This window comes from Nicotiana attenuata, unplaced genomic scaffold (assembly GCF_001879085.1).
Source record: "Nicotiana attenuata strain UT unplaced genomic scaffold, NIATTr2, whole genome shotgun sequence".
NCBI lineage: Eukaryota > Viridiplantae > Streptophyta > Magnoliopsida > Solanales > Solanaceae > Nicotiana > Nicotiana attenuata.
The window spans coordinates 282141-296785 of record NW_017671294.1 but is presented as its reverse complement, the minus strand read 5'-3'; the positions used below and the strand labels follow the sequence as shown (position 1 = coordinate 296785).

At 38.6% G+C, this 14645-nt stretch overlaps 1 protein-coding gene across 2 annotated transcripts in view; it reads left to right on the top strand.

Moving 5' to 3' along the window:
* LOC109207356 overlaps window positions 1–12825 on the top strand; it is a 15978-nt gene extending 3153 nt beyond the window's left edge. The window contains exons 1-15 of one of the 2 annotated variants that reach the window (XM_019370261.1): window positions 200–822; window positions 908–997; window positions 1118–1330; window positions 1776–2378; window positions 2472–3218; window positions 4138–4422; window positions 4830–4985; window positions 5898–6316; window positions 6987–7428; window positions 7667–7993; window positions 8537–9323; window positions 9401–9459; window positions 10652–11134; window positions 11799–11837; window positions 12279–12825. In XM_019370261.1, the coding sequence (XP_019225806.1) occupies window positions 995–997; window positions 1118–1330; window positions 1776–2378; window positions 2472–3218; window positions 4138–4422; window positions 4830–4985; window positions 5898–6316; window positions 6987–7428; window positions 7667–7993; window positions 8537–9323; window positions 9401–9459; window positions 10652–11134; window positions 11799–11837; window positions 12279–12464 (4749 nt within the window). In that variant the 5' untranslated portion in view covers window positions 200–822; window positions 908–994 and the 3' untranslated portion in view covers window positions 12465–12825. Of the gene's footprint in view, window positions 1–199; window positions 823–907; window positions 998–1117; window positions 1331–1775; window positions 2379–2471; window positions 3219–4137; window positions 4423–4829; window positions 4986–5897; window positions 6317–6986; window positions 7429–7666; window positions 7994–8536; window positions 9324–9400; window positions 9460–10651; window positions 11135–11798; window positions 11838–12278 lie in introns of those variants that run through there. The other variant, XM_019370260.1, reaches the window with a different exon arrangement.
* Window positions 12826–14645: the final 1820 nt, after the last annotated feature.

The window sequence follows — 14645 nt, the reverse complement described above, 5'->3', positions numbered from 1 at the left end:
GTGGGGGGCTAACTTACTTACAATAGATTCCAGTGCAAGTTTCTTACTTTCATCTTTTCCTGTCTTCATCTTCTCTCTAACTAAACAGATTTCAAAGTTCCACTTTTATCCCTCTACGTCTTATAAAGAAAAAACCTGTATGTGCCATAAACAGGGAAGATGGAGAAGTATTTCAGGATTTGAGCTTTAAGAGGAACTTCTAAGATTGGGAGGTGTCAGAATTTCAAAGATTGGTTGAATTACTTATCAAACAAAGTACATCTCAGGATCAAGCGATGTATGGAGGTGGAAGCCAGGGAACAGTGGAGCTTTTTCTGTTAAGTCTTATTATAGGAAACTTTTGATCAGGGAGGAGGTAGACTTTCCACGTTTTTCTGTATGGATCCCTAGGGTACTGAGAAAGGTATGTTTTTTCACCTGGTTAGCAGCATGAGGGGTGATCTTAATGGCTGATAATCTAAGGAAGAGGAAAATTACTTACGTCAGCTGGTGTTCTATGTGTAAGGGATCAGGTGAAGACGCATACCATCTCCTTCTACATTGCTCGGTAGCTTGTTGGTTATGGTGGGAAATCCTGTATCGGTTTGGTACATTTTGAGTGATGCCCGACACAGTGAAAGAAATATTGTTTAGTTGGAATTGCACAAGACGGAGGAGGAGCCCCAGGGCATGGAAGGTTGCTCCACTTGTACTTATGTGAGTCGTGTGGAGAGAGAGAAATATGAGAGTTTTTGAAGGGTAGAGAATAATTTCGCACAGTTGAGAAATAGCCTGAATAGCCTCTTGGCCCTTATTGCTTCTTGGTGCACTCGTGAGATTCCTGTATGTATAGACGATTGGGGGAATTTGTAGAGAACCATTTGTTTTTGTTAGGTTTTTTACTTTTTGGTATACCACTTGTATGCAGGTTTTTGCTCGACTATCAACAAATTTTGTTTACTTCATCAAAACAAGACAGTCTTAAGCTCTTACGTATATTATTACTGCTCACAACATGGTAGCTGGCTGTACTCCAACAAAAGTTTTCATTTTGTGTGAATATTAGCTAAAATAACTGCAGCCTATGAATTAGGACTTTGACTGGCTAATTAATTGCTTAGCTTTTGCACCTTCGCAGGAACTCGAGTGTATATATCTATTGAAGGCGTTTTCACGAAAACATTTTGAGCAAAAATCTAGCATGCGTGGATGTGATGATCTTGATAATGAAACAGCAATGAAAAAGGCCAAGAGAGGTCACATTTCGGACCTGCTTTTAGAGCTTCCTATAGAGCATCAGATTTATGATATGGTTGATGCTGAGGGAGGTAGAGGGTTGCCATTCATTGAGGTATAGGATATTTTCTTTTATGAATTTCTAATCTAATGCTGGTGTCATTTTGCTAGTGCTGCTGTTATTTCACGTGTATATTCTCTTCTTCATTTCTGGTGTAATTTCATCGATCTATAATTTGTGTCTTGGATCATAATTTTTTGGTTCTTTTGTCAGTCAACTTTGAACTCAAGTTGATTATGTCTTTATGATCATTTTTAGGTATAATTTCACCCAAAGCCTCATTTTTTGTCTTTATGATCATTCTTCAAGCCTGGGATAATATTTTGAATCTTTTGTAGTCAGGTATATGGTGATTTGGTACTCATACATGTGTATAATTTGGATAATTTATAGTTGCATTCCTGTATTTGTGTGTGCATTGACTTTCAAAAATATGACGCTTATGTGAGGGTTCCTTCATATATACATATGTGATTCTTTGCCATTATAATGTTCACAGGTGTGCAAAAGGCTGGGAATAAACAACAAACAACACTATGGTCGGCTGTTTGATATTATTAAGAGATTCGGAATTCATATGGAGCCAGAACTCATGAACAGGACCAAGGGTTACCGACTCTGGACGCCTGGAAACCGTAATCCTGGAGCTTCAACTATCACTCTGAATGAACCAGTAGTAGACCCTTCGGAAATTTCTGGGTGCACTCCACTTGGAACACATTTAGAATTTCAAGAGAACTCGGCATTAGCTATACAAGCAGTGGATGCTTCAGTTCCTGAAGGTGACAGTGCAGCTAATAGCGAAAATGTAAACACAAGAATCGAAACAAAAGTTTCTGATGGCTTGGTGCTGGATGAAAAGGATGAATCTGTCCCACTTTTTCTGAGCAGATCACCGGACTCGACCATCAAGGTAAGCAGTACCACTTCTGATCCAGATATACAGACTGTGAGTGCAGCATCACTGAATGTTGCTCCAGTGGAAGCGCTGGCTCTTGCTGTGCCTACACCTTCAAGACGCCGATCTTATCCAAGGTATCCCTGTCTTACATTTGATGCAGCCAATGCAAAGAGGGAGCAGTGGATACTTAAACTTCTACAGGTGTTTTTACTCGCCTGTTCTTTTAAGTTCTTCTGGCCGTTAGGCTACATATTTCCACAGGTGAAGGATCACAAATATTTTCTCTTTAATCAGGAGGAGAAGTTCCTGGTTAGATCAGAGCTATACAGACGGATTCAGGATCTTGAGAAGGAGAAGACGACAATGACGGACAGAAAGACCTTAGATCGTTGTCTGAATAGGCTCTTGCAAGGAGGACATTGTAAACTTATCATTGTTTATGTCCCTGTTCTAACAAATTGCAAAAACAGCCGTCGGATACAGGTGGTTTTGCACCCTTCGGTTTCTACTGTATCTGCTGAACAGATTCATGAGAGATTCAGGTCTTTTGAGTCACAAGTTCGCTCTCAATCCTATTCTCAATTGGAAAAGGGAGAGCCAATTCCTCAACTGAATGATCTCACTAGGACCCATAAAAGCACAAAATTGGATAACCAAGCTGAGCGAGCTGAAGCCATGCGTGCAAATGGATTTGTACTGGCCAAGATGGTTCGCACAAAGCTTCTTCACGTCTATCTGTGGGAATATGTGAATAGTTTGCCTTGTTGTGATGATGATTTGTCATCTTTTAAAAACGGTCATGACCTAAAAAATCCTCATAGTACATGTAAATTAATTGATCTAAATGCAGCCATTAAGGCCATGCCGCTTGAACTGTTTTTACAAGTTGTTGGATCTACTCAGAAGTTTGAGGATATGATAGAGAAATGTAGAAATGGATTTTGCCTTTCTGATCTTCCTCTGCTGGAGTACAAGCGTCTGATGGATATCTTAGCGATTGGACGACTATCATGGTTGATTGACATTTTACGACGTTTGAAGGTATGATGAATTTTACTTCGAAAATTTCAATGGTTGATGCTTGGTGCAATGTGGTTGCTAGACGAGGCTTTCCCCATAATCTTTTGATTCCTAGAGGCTGTAGGAACTATTGGGATAAATGTTGCTATTGGAAGAGGGGTCCATTCATTCATGCTTTTCTCAAAAGGACATATTTTCTTCTATCTACATGCGCTATTTCCATAGGAGCCTAAAATGTTATCCAACAGTTCCGCTGGAGTTCACCCTTCAGTTTCCATTATCCACTAGATGTATGTCAGAGGCTTTTCAATGAAAGGAAGAGATCATAACTTAGTTCAGCTTTCTTGTAGAGAATCTGATAAATGCAATTCAGTCACTGATATCTCTTGAATAAGTTCAGAAATTATTTAAGGGAGAACTTTGATGAGAGTGAAAATTGTTTTCTTTGTAATTATCTCAGCAACTCTGTTCTGCTGGTATTCTAATATAAAGTTACTCTTTACTGGTTAAAAGGAAGTTGTTTTCTTCCAGAGTATTTAGAACCTGCGGAGTACTCTAAGAAATAGCATTTTCTGTAGTTTAAATCTATTTGTGACACTTGTGGCACGTCTAATAGGTAACGAGTTTCAGGAGTATATTCAAAGAAAGTTAATAATTATAATTCGTGGTAACTGCAATACAACATATCTCTCCCTGTAAAATACATTTTTACTAGCTATTCCTGTAAGTAAACTTAATCCTAAAGCTGCAAATATTGGTGAAAAAAACTGGAAGTATTCACTCTCTGAAAAAGAAAAGATTCATGTAAGGAAAAATCAAAACTGAGTTATGGAATTCATTATATTGAACTCCTTCCTGTGCTTTAATATTGGGTGTTAAGAGTTTCTGTGAGTTGTTTATGGATGCAGTAGTTAATTGGTCTTGTAATTCTATATGGCAGTTGTTTCGGCTTGTATGTGGTGGACATCCAGAAAACACAGAAAATCTCCCTCATACTACTCTGACTCATGCATTGGAGCTTAAACCTTACATTGAGGAACCTGTTTGCTCAGTGGGTTCATCTCATGTTAGTCATTGTCCAGATCTTCGCCCTCATATCAGACATGACTTTGTTCTTTCTAGTAGAAAAGCTGTTGAGGAATACTGGAACACTTTAGAGTACTGCTATTCTGCTAGTGATCGTAAAGCCGCTTTGCATGCATTCCCCGGCTGCACAGTTAATGAGGTTTATCCTGTTTATTTTCTTTGCATTTCAGTGATTACTTTGAATTTCCATTCTTTGAGCGTGGTGATGTCCACGGGGAGCCGGATGACACCGGGTCTCTTTCATATGCAGCCTTACCTTGCATTCCTAAAGAAGTTGTTCTGTAGCATCTCAGGAAAAGGCCCAAGAGTTTATAATACTTGATGCAACAGAGTGCTTAAAGCCAAGGGGCGTTAATAAGCCAACTTATGTTGAAGTTTTGCACTTAATAGGATGTCTAAAGACTTCCTGCTGATGAGTATTATGTTTGGAGAACTGTTATTTTTCGTTTCATCTGTTTTGTTGCATTATATCTAATTTATATATCCTTCTTTATTGTTTTTCCTTGGTTTCTGTTTGTGCTGAGAGGGAAGAATAATGTTTGTCAGGTATTTCTCTTCAAGTCATGGGCCTCAGTTAGAGTTATGACGGCTGATCAGCGGGCTGAACTCCTTAAGCGTGTTATTAACGATGGCCCGCACAGAAAACTTTCATTCAAGGAGTGTGAGGAGATTGCTAAAGATCTGAATTTGACTTTGGAGCAGGTTCTTCTGTGTTTTCTTTTGCCCACCCTCTGAGTTGCAGTAAGAAAATTGTTTAATGAACTTGCAGGACATTTTGAAGTTGAACTTGTTAAAGAAGTACTACTCTGGCTGATTATCTCACTTATCTAACTGTTAGACTTGATGAATTTGTAACTATATCTTTGTATTAGGTAGCACATTTAATTAATGTATCAATGAATGCATCAAACAAGCACCCAAGGGTGTGGCCTAGTGGTCAATGAAGTGGGTGAGAACCATGAGGTCTGGGGTTCAAATCCCAGCGGAGGCATAGGTGATTTCTTCCCATCTATCCAAGTCTTGCTATCTTGGTAAACAGGGTTACCTAGTACCTGGCACCTTTGCTGGTGGGAGGTGACAGGTATCCAATGATTAGTCGCGGGTTCGGCCGAACCCAGTAACTTTTGTTCAAACCCTATATTTGTATTAAGAAATTCAATGAATATGTACAAATTATTAACTTAGAACCTAGTAATTTAAAAGGATTATAATTCCGAACCCATAAAGTTCAAATTCTAGCTCCGCCGCTGACGGGAAACCACGGTTATCAATAAAAAAATAAAAAAGAATGCATCAAACGACGCCTAATGATCACTATTATATGCATGAAAAGCTAAAAAGTAGTTTCCCATTAGAAATCATCTTGATTGGGACTCTCATATAATGAGTGAAGAAATTATTCTAGACCTTAAGGGTTAGTCGTTTTGTTGTAGAAAACTGTGTTTTTGTTTGATTAAACAAATTTAATTAAATTAGTATTTGGGCTGTCACATTCTGAGAGGCTTTTCTACCTGTCACAGGGGAAAAATAAGCTAATTCCAATTGTAATGTCTCATTTAATGATAACGGTATTCAAGTTATACATCTTTCAGTCTGGTGACAATTCACTTGCAGGTACTTCGAGTCTATTATGATAAGCGACAACGAAGACTTACCAGATTTGAGCGAGCTTCAGATGCTGGAAAGGGCGAAATTCAACCAAATCAAGGTACGCCTGCATTATCTCCAAAAAAAAGGAAAAGATCTGTAAAAGGGAAATCCTCAAAGCATGCAGAAGCTGGCATCGAGTTTGGACAGCCCCATCAGATGCTTAGCCAGATAGTCAATGAGGAACAAAGCTCTTTCCTGTCTACTTCTTGCTCACGCACATGCAGCTTGGAGGAATATCACGTAAGAGATGATGTGGTAGCTGCTGAAGAATCAGAATTACCTGAAGATGATGGGGTAGGGCGTGCTTTTCTTGCTAAATGTGCCTTATCAAGAGTAAAGCCTACACGCAGGGGAAAGTTTCATTGGACAGATGATGCAGATAGGTAAATGTTTTGAATTATAGAATTTCTTCTACCTCACGAGGTAAAAAAACTAATGGGTGGTCGTTGTGAACTAAGTTACTCCGACATGGCAGTTTAGGTGCCGCACCCGTGTTGACACGACACTAGCATGGTTGTGGGTATGGGATCCGTATCGGATCTGGTCAAACAATTTTGGGTACTTTGACCACGATGGACAAATAAATTCAGACGAGATACAATTTGATTCCCGTAATCAGAACCAAAACTAGGGTAAATTTGAAGAAAATAGTAGACCTTATCTAGGAAATCAATCCTTTACTTATCTACAACTTGAGAATAAAAAAGAAATCCAATGCTTTATAAGCTATACGTAAGTATTCGGCAAAATTTCTCATAATTTAGAGATATTTTTATTTTGTTGAATTATTTTTAGACGGATCCCCGCACCCGTATCCGTATTCCCGAATCTTAGAATTGACATCTCGAAGGATCTGACCTCTAGATCCGCACCCGTGTCCGAGCAACTTAGGTTGTGAACAGATGACAATTAGATTTTTAAGCTTAAATACTTGTCATAAAATTGGTGATTTACTGCCGCTCCCTTAATGCTTTATCCGTGTTAACCTGTTGCCTGGATCTATTTGTATTTTTATGCTTGTTACTTGGATTACATGAGAAACTTCATGTACAGGGAACTGGTGATCGAATATGCAAGACACCGAGCTTCTCTTGGAGCAAAATTCCATCGTGTAGACTGGGGAAAACTTCCAAATCTACCAGCACCACCTGATTCCTGCAGAAGGAGAATGTCGGTGTTATTGAGAACTAGTCCACAGTTCTGCGATTCTGTTATGAGACTGTGTAATGTGCTTAGTCAGCGTTATGTGCATTACCTTGAGAAATTCCAAAATAAAACATTGAACCATGAGGGTCACCAAGCAATGCACTGTGATTTTTTTAAACTTACCTCAGACTTCCTCTCTCAAGAGCCGTGGGATAACTTTGATGATGCCAATATAAAATTGGCCCTGGATGATGCTCTGCGATACAAAAAGATAGCCAAATCGGCGACCGTGAAGGATGTTCAACCTTTCTTTGATAAGTGCTCAGATGTTAATACCAATGAAAGACATGTGAGATATTTCATGAACTTGCGTGGCATGAATTTGTCCTGAATTTTTTAGATTTAGGCTTAGCATTTCGACAAATATTTCAGCTACTTGAGATACCTGCACTTGCTCTAGATTGTTTGCAGAAGTGTAGCTTGCTTGTGTTTTAAGAAACAAACTGTGACTAACTCTATCTTATGTTTTCTTTACCAGATTTTTATTAGATTTTTTTAAATTTGGTTCATGTTCCCTTCTCTTTCAGGTTTCTTATGGTCCTCAATCAGTTTTACCACTTTCTGGTGGCCAATATGTTGAAAATTTTCCTGGAAAGACTGAAGATTCTAGTGCACCATTAAGCTCAAATAGGATCTTGCAGAAGTATGTGAAACTTACAATTGGCGGTACCGCCATTAGTAAACGGTTATATGAATCAGTAGCTGTTGCTAATGCTGCAGAGCTATTTAAGCTCATCTTCCTCTGTAGCTCAAAATCTCCGCTTGTGCCGACCTTGCTTGCTGAAACTTTAAGGCGCTATTCTGAGCATGATCTCTTTGCTGCTTTCAACTACCTCAGGGACAAAAAAGTTTTGGTAAATCTTGTTTTTTACTATGTATTTAGCTGTTAGCCTTGGTATATTTCTGACTTACACTCCCTCCATCTCAATTTATATGATGATCTTTCTCTTTTGAGAAGTTCCAAAATATTTGATACGATTCCGTTAAGTATTTTACTTTATAAGATTTCCCAACTTTTAAGAATTCAAATTCATCAAACTATTCAAATGTGTACTTCAATGTAATGTAAGATTAGCTTTTCATTCATCTCTATAATATTTTCGTCCACTATGCTAGTATAATAACGTCTAATATTTTGTGTGAGTCAAACGCATATAGAGAGACAGGAGTATAATTTACAGCTTTCTTTTGAAACTAATCTTTCATCTATATCCTATAGACTTAAACTTAGAAATAAATGAAATTCAGTTTCAGTTTCTTTCAATAGGTGTTCTGTTGCTGCAAAGACCCACCCTGCATCTTGACCTATAATTTTTTTTTTAAAAAAGAAGAGAGACTCATCCTGCATCTTTTTATTTGGAGATATTTCCTAAGCTTTAAATCTTTTCTCCTTGCAGATTGGGGGAAATTCCAATAGTCCTTTTGTCCTTTCTCAGACCTTCTTGCATTGTATATGTATTTCTCCATTCCCACCTAATACTGGAAAAAGAGCTGCTAAGTTTGCTAGCTGGCTTTGTGAAAGAGAGAAGGAACTGATCGCTGAGGGGGTGGATATTCCAATTGATTTGCAGTGTGGAGATGTTTTCCACCTCTGTGCTCTACTTTCTTCAGGAGAACTATCAATTGCACCATGCCTACCGGATGAAGGTGTTGGAGAGGTGGAGGATTCCAGAGTAGCTAAACGTAAATACGATGACGGTGAATTTTCTGAGAGTGATAGGTATAAAAAGTTGAAAACTTCAACGGCTGGTGATGGTGAGATTTGTTCACGACGTGCAAAAGGTTTTCCAGGAATTAGGTTGTGCTTGAGGCATGCTGCATTTTCAAGAATAAAAACTATGGATTCACTCAAAGACATTGACAAATATAATCGCATACTATCTGTTGAAGAGCATCAAGCCGTTACTACATCAGGCGCTGATCTTGGTAGTGTCTCATTCGACTCAGATGACCAAGTAAATGAACTTCATGATAGTGAGGTCCCATATACTGCAGTTTCTCCCACCGAGTCACCATGGCAAGCCATGACTACCTATGCTCAACATGTTTGTTCTTTTGGTTCTTGCCCTGAACAGAATTCTCTGGTACATCCAGAAATGTTTAGGTCTGTTTATTCTGCTATTCAAATGGCTGGCGACCAAGGTTTGTGCATGAAAGACATCTCGAAGATTCTAAAGATGCAGGGTATGTAACGACAAACCTACAATGTCTTTTAACCCCTCCGTTTAGATATTTATTGCATCTGGTAATTATGTTTTCAGAGAAAAAAGTATCGGAAGCTGTTGTTGAGCTGCTAGAAGCATTTGGACGAGTTTTGAAGGTTCGTCTGAATTAACAGTTAGCTATCTTCCCTTGTTTTCCCTGTACACCATCGGATGAAGTTTCATATGCACCTACTTAGAATTACTAATAAAAGAAGTCCGATGAAATCCTCAGTTGTGGTTTATCTGGTTTTGTTTGTGATATATAATGATTTTCACTCATTTAACTGTATAGAAAATATTAGTAAAGGGATGTTTTAAAAAGGAGTCTTTCTTGTAGAGAAAATAGAAGCTGTTTGGTTTATTTGTTCTTTTAACAGATCCATGTAATGGTTAGGTTGATGTGGATTCTCCTGGGTAGATTTTTATGCTAGTTTTTTCTTGAAACTCCTCTAGTTTCTTCGTCGTGGGTTTAACTTTTCTGTGTGGTGTCTTCTTGTCACTTATGCATGTCTAAATCTTGAGAATTTACTTAATATGTACTGACGAACTACTCCTGAAAACAGATGGATATTACCTTGAAATTCTCAGGATCCCCCAAGCTTTGAATATTTTTAGAATTATGGCTAACTTTGGTAGGTTTTAACATTAAATGACGGTTTTAAGTGCCACACGAGATAAAAGATTCAGAGGATTTACCATATTCACCTGAATTTTTTTGTAAAGCATAGTGTACCGAACCAAATAGGGAGAGAGGATGGGAATAGAAGCTATGAGCAGATGGGTTAATGCTTCGCATATAAGTTCCCTTATGTCTTGAGTTGGTTTAGTGGTATAGAAAATTTTGGTAGGTTTAAAAATGAATCAGGTGACTAGGCACCAAACAAGTGTCTGTGTCTGTGTAGTCGTCATAAACAGACACACATGGACTTCAAAATTATTGTATTACTAGTAGATTGCTCATCTGTATCACTTTTGGTGTGTTGTCATTCTTCTCATTAAAGGGTTAGCATGTCTCTTGTGCTGTGGATTCATATATCATTCAGCCCCGCGTTCTACGAATGAGATGGACTTGCTGAATTTGCCGCGGACCAGCTTGTTCGCATATTAGATTGTGTGGAGCTAGCCACTAATACTCAAAATAAACCCATGACATTATGTACTGCTTGGTGTAGTTGTTTGTTTTACATGCGGGATGATCAAAGGAAAGAAGGTATCGTGATAGGAGTCAAAGAGTATGAAACAAAGTACAGTAGATAAACCGTTGGGTGTTCTGTTTGACTAATCATCTAGTGGGACCCAAAAATGCAGGTCAATGCCTATGATTCTATTCGGGTGGTTGATTCTTTATATCGTTCCAAGTACTTTTTGACTCCAGTGGCTGCTATTCATCAAGATGCTACATTATCTTCTTGTGGAGATTCTGAAGCTAAAGTAGATGAGTCTATTACCCACAATGGAGAAGATCATAAAGATGTTGAGTTGCAGAAGGAAATGAGTGGGAATTCTGATAAGGTACACAAAATCACAATTCTTAATCTTCCTAAAGCAGTTGCTGAACCTTCCAGTGAAAAGCAAGCCATCAATGAGGCCAAAGGTTGTCGCCATACCGAAGCTAGTTCACCCACAAGAAATCACCCAGAAGAACCATATGAGCTCCGCTCTAATGGTTTGCATTTGTGTAAGCCAATATTGCCTTGGCTAAATGGTGATGGTACGACAAATAAACCTGTCTACAAGGGACTTGTACGCCGTGTTCTTGGCATAGTGATGCAAAATCCAGGAATAGAAGAGGTATGCCCTTTTACTTTTGCAAAAACATGGATACCTTATCATAACCAGTGAATCTGTGCAATTTAGAACTGTCACTTTCCAAATTTGTGCGTAATGAATTGCTTCAAAATGTTAGAGAAAAATTGATCTTTGTTGGTTGTAGAATAAATCAGTGAATTTCTCCTTAATTTTTGTGTAACTCTCTTGTTAATATAGTTTCATTTTTCAATTTATCCAGTCTCCCCACTTGTGGGATTACACTGGGTATGTTGTTGTTGTTGTATCCTGTCTTTTCTTATTTCCTTCTACTTTACTTGTAGGCTTCTGTAAAAGGTGCGATCGTGTTAGGTTCATTTGCTTCTCGATCTTTTCAATGTGCTCTCATGGATTTTCTGCTGTGTTCTTGAGAACACCACTTTATATCAATTTTTAGTGCTTCATGTCATATGAATTCACTCATTTCCTTATGAATATTGGGACGCAATCATAGGATCATTGTTAATCTTCATTTTGATCATTGATGAAAAAACTGTGCAAACAGTAACCGATTTAAACATCCAGTATGAGCTTTACTATTTATGTATAACCGGACTCATAGCAAATTTTTTGTATATATATTATATACACACAGATACTTCTGATTTTATATTTTTAGTTTGAAACTGACTACTTAATTATTGTTCAGGGTGATATTATCAGGCAGATGCATGTTCTGAATCCTCAGGTATGGATTTTACTTGCGTTTCTTCAAACTTGTCTAGACAGGCCCCAAATTGAGCTTTGGTATGTTGAGAATCAATTAAAAAGTAACAAGCTAGTATAGCCACTTTCCATGGAAGTGGCACATTGCATTTTGTGTTTCCTTTGGTTTCCTTGTTGCTTAAACCTATCTCTAGGGAGGATCTTATAAAGGTAAAAAGTGAGTAGGAATTAAATATTTGAGCGGTTTCAATGTTCTTGCCCAAGAAATTGCAAATTTTCCAATAATCTACGCTCCAAAGGCTTTCTCTTTCCATAAGTTATTACTCCAGCTGTTAATATTTTTTTCAAATTTTCTATTATTTCTTTCTGTAAATTCCTCTAAGGTGTTTCTTATCGCCTTTGTGAGTGCGCCACGTGGTCTTAGTCTTTATCTAATCTAAAACATGCTTGTTGTGTCTTTTAGAGTTGCAGAAGTTTGTTAAACATGATGGTTCTGGACAACGATATCTTTGTGCGTAAGATTCCTCAAACAAGACCAGCCGAGGCCCCAACGCTTCTTGGTAGTCTTCTTGGTGGCCATTTCAAGAAGGCGAAGTTAATTTCAAGGGAGCATTTCTTCGCAAACCCCTCTAGTACACACCTCTTGTAAAGAACAATAAGTATGTATTTGTGTGGGTCGACGTTGGATCTAGTTATTTATTTGTTCTTCGCTTTTGTCTCCTAGTACGAAAACAGCCTCTCTGCCCTCCCAGGGTAGGGTTAAGATTTGCGTATACACTACCCTCCCCAGACCCCACTTGTGGAAATTCACTGGGTTTGTTATTGTTGTTTTTTGTCTCCTAGTAGTTGTTTGGGATTGAGGCGTAGTAGTAGTTGTTGTTGTAGTCCCCTAGTGTTGATCTTTTGTATAGTAATTTCTCTTGGAAAGATGCTCAACTTGTAGACCAATCAGACATGCCAGTTTAGTTTAGAAGCATTTTATCCCCTATTTAATCCGATAAACTTTTCCATTTTCCTTTGTGTGCAAGGAAAATTAGAAGGGGGGAAATTTGGGGAAAATCTTGATATCCAAACACTATTTGAGAGTTCCACATTCTCTAATTTAAGCTGCGTTTATATTAAAAGGACTGTTTTTTGCCTTAATTTTGGGAGAATTGGTCCTGAAATTTCTTTTCTTTTTCTTTTCTGGAAATGATGTTGGAAGTTTATACTGACTTTGGAGTAGACTACAGTTGTAATATTTTAGTGGTTGCTTTGAAAATAAATCATTTAAAACGTTGAACCAAAATGTTGATAAAAAGTTACGCTTTTTCTCTCTCCAAACGGCTAGTAACGTAAACTTCCACAGAAGCGCGTTTTTCTCACGATCCACCTGATGGAGCCGCCGGAAGGCCCTCTTCCGGCGAGTAAACATGGGCGAAATACCCCACCAGCAGCCACAAAGCTTAACAACGGAACAATTACTGAAAAACAGTCTTATGCTACAACTGTCACTGCTCCTTCATCTTCAACACCGAACCCTACCCGATTGGAAAAGAAAAAGTCATTGCTAGACAAGCGACGCACAACGGGATACCAGCTGTGATATTCAAGGCCAAAGTTTACTATGGCGTTATGGCAGAATCCTGTAAGTACACTTTGTGGGCCGATTTCTTAAACCCCGTCCCCAAATTGATAGACTTAGGTCTAGATTCAAAGAATTGATTACTTTGAAAGGTGCTGCTAAAATTGGTGCTTACGACAACTACAATGTTTTTATCGATCTTTACAATGAAGACGACTTCAAAACTGTGTGGTTTAAGAGGGTTATTGAAATAGAGGGTATGCAAATGTGGCTTCAAAAATGGTCACCAGATTTCAAACCGGAGGAGGACCTCCCTATCGCTCCGGCATGGGTCCTGCTACCGGGTCTTCCTTTTCACATGCATGATTGGCATTACATCAAACAACTCTTGAGATCTGTTGGTACACCTCTGGCCTTAAATGCAGCTACATTTGGGAGAACTAGGCCGAGTATGGTAAAAATTAGAGTTGAGGTCGATTTGCTAAAACCACTACCTGACTCTATTTTTGTTGGGCAAGAATATGATGAATCTCCACTAAAAGGCTACACTCAAAAACTGGAATACGAGGGTGTTCCTAAATACTGCAAACACTGTAGAAAATTAGGATACAATATGATCAATTGCAGAGCATTGGAGATGAAAAATATTGCCTACAGTGAAGAAAAACAAAAGTCTACTAAAGAGGCTACTCAGAACAAACAAGACGAGGAGAAGGGCACTCGAAATGGTAGTGTCCTGCTGAATGATACTAATGATAAACTGGTAAGATCTGGAAAGGAGAGGAGACCAAGACAGATGGGCAGAGTGCCCAATTTTCCGTTACAAATAAGAATGATAACAGAGAAGAAATAGAGGCAGAGAACAAAGAACAAGAAAAGGGAGTGTCAGCAGAAGAAACCAATGTTAGTAACTTAGTGGAAGTGCCAAAAGAGAATGATATTCATTCTGGGGATACTAACAAAAAACAAGACCATCAAGAAGGGGGATTCTATGGCTGCAGAAATAGTTAGTTCTCCTAGTCTACCTTCAGATATCAAGAACCAGGAAGGAATTGAAATTTTTGTGGAACTGATGTGTGGCAGCAATCCAAAACAGATAAGAAATGCCAATCCTGGGGTAAGTGGAGAATTTGGGAAGAATACTACTGAAAATGGTGGGGAAGAGTGAGAGGGGGGGCTACGAGCCCTCTCTCGTTGTTGTTCCCGGACCACCCATCTCTTCCTTCCCCTTCGCCCGGCCCGGTGAGATCAGATTGGGGATTCTAA